Consider the following 6,194-nt stretch of genomic DNA (forward strand, 5'->3'; position numbering starts at 1 on the left):
GCAAGGAGGCCTTGGTGCTGCAGTGCGAGTGGGAGGCGTGCACCTACGTGGCCTCGAAGATGGAGGAGTTTTGCGAGCACGTAGCCCAGCACCTGCAGCAGCACGTTCCCGGGGAGCACCGGGACGAGATGGACCCTCTCGGTAAGGAGCTAGCAGCCTCGACCGCTGCGGCTTGGGCCCTCTCTCTTTGAGCTATTTCACTGTGAGAGCATCTTCCTCTCCCAGAGGGGAACAGCGCTGCCTGCTGCAGGACTGGAGTCTCACGAAAAGCACCGTGGTGTTTGTCTGCGGCATTCTGAGCTTTACTTGGAGAGTTTTCATCAGACCCTTATGGCCTGTGTATTTCCGGTTTGTGTTGCAGAGGAATACACGTGTTTGTGGCAGGAATGTGGTTTCTGTTCCCCAGAGAGCTCAGCTGACCTCATTCGCCACGTCTATTTTCACTGCTACCACACCAAGCTGAAGCAGTGGGGGCTGCGGGCCCTGCAGAGCCAGTCAGATGTGAGCCATTGCCAGCTGGACTTCCAGAGCCGCAATATCATCCCTGAGATCCAGGAGAACTTTCTATGTCTGTGGGAGTACTGTGAGGTGAGAACAGGGGACCTGGATTTGCTTTCTTCTGTGTAATCTGTGCCGTGGTGGAAAAGGGGAGGAGAAAAGGGTTTGTCCTGCAGCTCACCTGTATTGCGTGCCTGTTGGCTGTGTTTGTACCTGTGTGAAAGTGTCTGTTGTGTTCTGGCTGAGGCCGGCTCATGCTCATCTTTTCACCCTGTTCTGTCTGTCTCTGCTCCCCAATAGAGATCATTTGATAATCCTGAGTGGTTCTATCGGCATGTGGAGGATCACAGCTTCTGTTCGGAGTACAAGGCAGCAGGCAAGGAGAACCATGTGGTCCTCTGTGGCTGGAAAGGTTAGTGGGTGTATGCAAGGCCTCTCTACTGAGCTTTGCGCAAGGCTGGATTGCAAATTGTCGTGGTTTAACCTGGCTGGCAACTAAGCACCATGCAGCTGCTCGCTTACACCCCCCCCCCCACCTCAGTGGGATGGGGGAATCGGAGAAAAGAAAAAAAAAAGTAAGACTCGTGGGCTGAGATAGAGACAGTTTAATAAGAGAGAAGAATAACAATAGTGATGATAATAATAATGGTAAGAGAATATACAGAATACATAAAACAAGTGATGCACAACGCAATTGCTCACCACCCGCTGACCGATGCCCAGCCTGTCCCGAGCAGTGATCACTCAGCCCAAGCTGCGACCACTCTGCTCGCGACTGACCGACTGACTAACCCCCCTGAGCATGACGTTCTATGGTATGGAATAGCCCTTTGGTCAGTTTGGGTTAGCTGTGCTAGCTGTGCTGTACTCCCAGCTTGTTGTGCACCTGGCCGAGCAGGAGAAGCTCAAAAAGTCCTTGAGTAGTCTGAGTACTACTTGGCAACAACTGAAAACATCAGTGTGTTATCAACATTCTTCTGGTACTAAATCCAAAACACAGCACTGTGCTGGCTACTATGAAGAAAATTAACTCTATCCCAGCTGAAACCAGGACATAAATGTTGTACAGGAGAACTCCGCACTCCTTGGCAGGGTTTCAGAGAGCCTCTTAAACTTCAAAAATATGTATGCATGCATGGTCCTAATAGTGAAATAGTCCTGTAGAATTTCCTTCAGGGGATCCAGTTGAGTGCTTAATATTGAACTTGTCATTTATATTTAATTAGTGCCTAGAAGAAAAGGCTCCAGTTTAATTTTTTCAATAATTCCTATCTCCTGTGTTTGTACAATTGCCTTAGCTGCTTGCAGTGGCAGAGGCCCGCACCAGTTGTACACTAATGATCTCATCCTGCTGTGGCCCTGCTCTGTGGGCTTTTTGGAGCAGGGAGTTAATCCTTGCTAGTTAAAAATAGGGGCAAGAAGCCTACCATTCGGTCAGGCTGTGGCTCATGGCCCATGTGTGAAGGATCGTAATGGCATTGTGTTGTTTCTGTTTAGACTGTGATTGCACCTTCAAGGGGCGCTGCAAACTGCGGGAGCACTTGCGCAGCCACACACAGGAGAAGGTGGTGGCCTGTCCTACCTGTGGGGGGATGTTCGCCAACAACACCAAGTTTTTTGACCATATCCGCCGTCAGACTGCACTGGACCGTAAGCTCCTGTGGGTGGGGACTGAAATCAAAGGCAGCAGCTGGGCACTTTGCAGCAGCATTGGGATTTGCTTCTTGAGTTCCCTTGTTTTGTGCTGGCGATGTGTGTCTGTGTGATAGTTGCTCCCCAGTTCCTGCCCTGGCAGCAGCAGGAGGCTGTGTGAAGGGGAGTCAGACTGGTCTTTGCAAGTAGTTTTTTTTGTTTGTTTGGCTTTGTAGTCAGTGCCTGCTATCTGCCTGGAGAGAAGGGTTCCCAGCTCCACTGTAACTACCTCTTTTTCTCACTGGGTGCTTTTCTCTCTGATTTCTTTTCTCACCACTCCCTCCCCTTCCTCCCTGGCCCTGATGCTGCAGAGCAGAGGTTTCAGTGTTCCCACTGCTCCAAGAGATTTGCCACAGAGAGGCTGCTCCGTGACCATATGAGGAATCATGGTGAGTAAAGGCCACTTCTCCCAGCTGAGGCTCTGAAGAGTGTGTGTGCTCTCCCCTGCTTTACGGTAAGGTTTTCCGCCCATTCTTTCGCACAGTGAACCATTACAAGTGCCCTCTGTGTGACATGACCTGCCCACTGCCCTCCTCCCTGCGCAATCACATTCGTTTTCGGCACAGTGAGGAGCGGCCATTCAAGTGTGACTACTGTGACTACAGGTGAGGACCAGGGCTTTCCATCTTCCCAGACTGGTGATTGAGAAGCACAGAGAGGCACGTGTGTGTGTGCACGCATGCTACAGTGTTCAGCTTTGTTCCCTTATCATTTCCTTTCAGCTGCAAGAATCTCATTGACTTGAGGAAACATCTGGACACGCACAGCAAAGAGCCAGCCTATCGCTGCGAGTTTGAGGCTTGCAGCTTCACTGCACGTTCCCTCTGCTCTATCAAACTGCACTACCGGAAAGTCCATGAGGTGGGAAGGGAGCAGAGGGCTATTCTGCTGTGTACTCTCTCCCAGTGAGGCTGAGAACTGCCAAGTGCAACATGCTGTACAGAAGCATGAGGCAAAAAGCTAAAGTCATGTGAAGTGCCCCAGGCTGACCAGGGCTATAGGAATGTGAGGTCAGATTGCATTCCTCTCTTATTGCTGCAATGATACGTCGTGTCAGTGTTCTCGGAGAACCTGATTCCTCCTTCCATGCGCATTTGTGGCTACCAGGCCCTCTAATCAGGCTCATGGGATATTCACATTCCTCTCTCTGCCCCTCAGGGTGACTCAGAGCCCCGGTACAAGTGCCATGTCTGTGACAAGTGCTTCACACGTGGAAACAACCTCACTGTCCACCTCAGGAAGAAACACCAGTTCAAATGGCCCTCGGGGCATCCTCGCTTCAGGTACTGCCCATCCTTAGTTCTTCTCTGTTCCCTCTCTAGTGCAAGAGACAGCTGGAGCTGCATCCTGCCTCTTGCTGAAGCAGCAACCTGGCACTGCTTGGGCTCTGACATTTGCCTGTAATGTGCTCGAGACCCATTTTCTAGTGGCTGGGAGGCACCGGACAGGAAGCATACAGTGGGATCTGGCACAGCAACAGAGCAGTGCTGGGTGGCAGCTCCAGCAGTGGGTCAGAGATTAGGGGCAGTAGTAGTGCCATCACAGCTGCATCTGGTGGGACGCTTCTGAGGTTGGCAGGGGTCAGGTCCAGGTGTCCCACTCCAGAGAGAGCTGCTTGCAGATCAATCTCTTGAGAGATCATCTTGACAGATGCCTCTGCTGCATCCCCTCTAGGAAACTCCAAAGGGTTTCCAGAGCCTAAAAGCTGGGAGAGGAAGAGGATGGACTTCAAATGCTCCCAGTGAAACTGAGTGGTGGAAGGAGATGGGCATGGGAGATGATAGAGGCCTGGCAGAAAGCTCAGAAGCTGCCACATGGATGGGCTTTTAGGGGTAGGGGCTGAAGGGTTTTTATCCTGCCTGCCTGGTATCATCCATGTAGCACTGGGTGTTGGAGCCTAGAATATAGTGCCCCTTCCTTAGCTGCCACCTTTCTCTTGGGAAGGGGCTGCAGTGTGACTGGCTCCATCATCTCTGCCTATCTCTGCTCAGGTACAAGGAACATGAGGATGGCTACATGAGGCTGCAGCTGGTGCGTTACGAAAGCGTGGAGCTGACAGAGCAGCTACTGAAGGACAGAGAGAAGCGGGGAGAGGCACTGGATGGCTCAACTGAGTGTGTGGTGCTGTCAGAGGGTGAGGGCAACCTGCAGGGCATCATTCTGGAGGCGCCAGCAGAGGCTTCCCTGGCAGAGAATGGTATTGCTGAGCTGCAGGTGGCCCCGCTGTGCCCAGCTCCTTGCTCTGCTGACAACCCTGAGCCAGCACAGCCAAGTGCCTTCCCAGGAGCAGCGCTGTCGTCAGAGCAAGAACCCAGCGCCCCGGCCAACCCTATCATCCGTGTGGTGAACCGGACCAATGAGCATGGGGAGAGCGAGACTGTGTATTATGTCATGGCCAGCACATCCTCAGAGGAGCAGCTGGCAGCACCTGGCGGGCTGACTATGGAGCTGGAGGAGAATGTCATGGACCGTCTGCAGAAGACTGCTGAGGAGCTGGGCATCCAGATCGTGTGAGGGGCTCACCTGCCTCTCTGTGTGAGGAAAACCTGGGCCTCTGTGGGATGTGCGGGTGGGGGATATTGGGAAGTGCTTGGGGGAGAGGGCTGAGCTTGTCTTCACCTATCTGCAGCTGGCTGTCTTCTTGCTGCCCCAGCCTCACTAGCTGCCAGTTCTGGTCAGTGTGGGGAGAGGGGAAGGACAGGCCTCTCTCAGTTGTGGTTTGAGCGATCCAAGCTGGAAAGAGCTGTCTGTCTCCTCCTTTTGGGGGTTAGGGACTAGAAAGCCTCTCCCACCCTTCCAGAAGGTTTGGCCTTAGCCTGTCACAGGCCTTCCCCTCTTGGTCACTCACTGGTGATGTGGTCCCTGCTGCTGTGCAGCTAAGTTGTCAGCCCTTGCTGAGCCTGGTCCTCAGCTGGGATCTCCCCAGGTGGGATGGTGTGCTGAGCAGACACTGTAGCTGAAGCCTCTTCCCTGGGGACATGTGTGGCCCTTAGCAGGCCTGTTCTCCCCCATCCATACTTTGTTCTCCAAGGGGTGGCATGCTTTACATCTGCCTTCATCATCCCTTCCCTGCGCATAGTCTTTCCTAGGTTGTTAGCCGGTGCTGTCGGTGGTGGTTGCACCACTGATCCCATTACACTGCACTGATCCCAGGGAGGAGAGGGCTGGAGGTGCTGTCACTTGCAGGCTACTGCTACCCTGCGGCACTGGGGGATTGGGAGCTTTTTATTGCTTTTGTCCTTCCCTGGGTTTCCTCCCCACATTGGGGTTTGGGCTCCTGCTTGGGCAAAGTGTACTTTGGCAAGACAAATAAAAGTCAGACTGCCAGGCCAACCAGTGTCTGGTGTCTGTTTCAGCCCCATGCCTGCCAGCCGTGGTATACTGTGGTGAGAGGACAAGACCAAGTTGCTGAGAGCCTGCACTGTGGGAGGTGGGCACTGAAGAATTGCTAGGATCTCTTGATGTGTCCTACATGCTGCTGCTTGGTGCAACTGCCTTGGAGAGTGTTGTTCCATGTCCCCAGAGGTGTCACTGGAAGGCTGGGTTTAGCTCTGGCACTCTTGTTCCCTGCTGTCTTGATGCAGGTTTTATTTTTTGCTGCCTCCTTCAGGGCGTGAATGTCAGCTGCCTGCAATGTCACTTTTTGAATATAGAGAGTAGCCTGTGCTTGTGAGCTCTTTGTCAAGTGAATAGGATGAGGACAGTGTGAAGCTGGTGTCACTGGAGTGACACTCGGGCCCTCGCCACCCTGTGTGTGGAAGTGACATGCCCAGATGGAGGCAGGGAGGTGCCCTGCTGGTCTCCTGGGCTGGACACTGATTTTTTTTTTTTTTTTTTTTTTTTTATTCCCCCCCTCCCCTTGCTCCCTTTCTCAAGCAGTTCAGCAAAAGCTGTTGGAATTCCAGGTTAATGGAGGAAATCACTTTATGCTAAACCCCTCGCCATCTGCTCGCTTTCTAATTACAAACGCAGTGGGCGTCATTTGTGGCTGTGCCCTTGGGGTG

At 52.8% G+C, this 6,194-nt stretch overlaps 1 protein-coding gene across 1 annotated transcript; it reads left to right on the top strand.

The window, feature by feature from the left end:
• Positions 1 to 6: 6 nt before the first annotated feature.
• Positions 7 to 5,725, top strand: LOC104125945 (histone H4 transcription factor). Its single transcript, XM_035893922.1, has 10 exons — positions 7 to 141; positions 362 to 588; positions 799 to 910; positions 1,996 to 2,148; positions 2,502 to 2,579; positions 2,675 to 2,795; positions 2,913 to 3,051; positions 3,349 to 3,473; positions 4,182 to 4,725; positions 5,547 to 5,725. Exons 1-9 carry the CDS (start codon positions 60 to 62, stop codon positions 4,702 to 4,704), a joined length of 1,560 nt encoding a protein of 519 aa, XP_035749815.1. The 5' UTR covers positions 7 to 59; the 3' UTR covers positions 4,705 to 4,725; positions 5,547 to 5,725.
• Positions 5,726 to 6,194: the final 469 nt, after the last annotated feature.

Source organism: Egretta garzetta, unplaced genomic scaffold, assembly GCF_000687185.1.
Source record: "Egretta garzetta isolate BGI_Z169 unplaced genomic scaffold, ASM68718v1 scaffold365, whole genome shotgun sequence".
NCBI classification, from domain to species: Eukaryota; Metazoa; Chordata; class Aves; order Pelecaniformes; family Ardeidae; genus Egretta; species Egretta garzetta.

Coding starts and splice junctions, on each gene's coding strand:
- LOC104125945 (XM_035893922.1), top strand. CDS start 60: ATGGAGGAGTTTTGCGAGCACGTAGCCCAGCACCTGCAGCAGCACGTT. Junction 2,149..2,501: donor CCGTCAGACTGCACTGGACC/GTAAGCTCCTGT, acceptor CTGATGCTGCAG/AGCAGAGGTTTCAGTGTTCC. Junction 3,474..4,181: donor TCGGGGCATCCTCGCTTCAG/GTACTGCCCATC, acceptor ATCTCTGCTCAG/GTACAAGGAACATGAGGATG.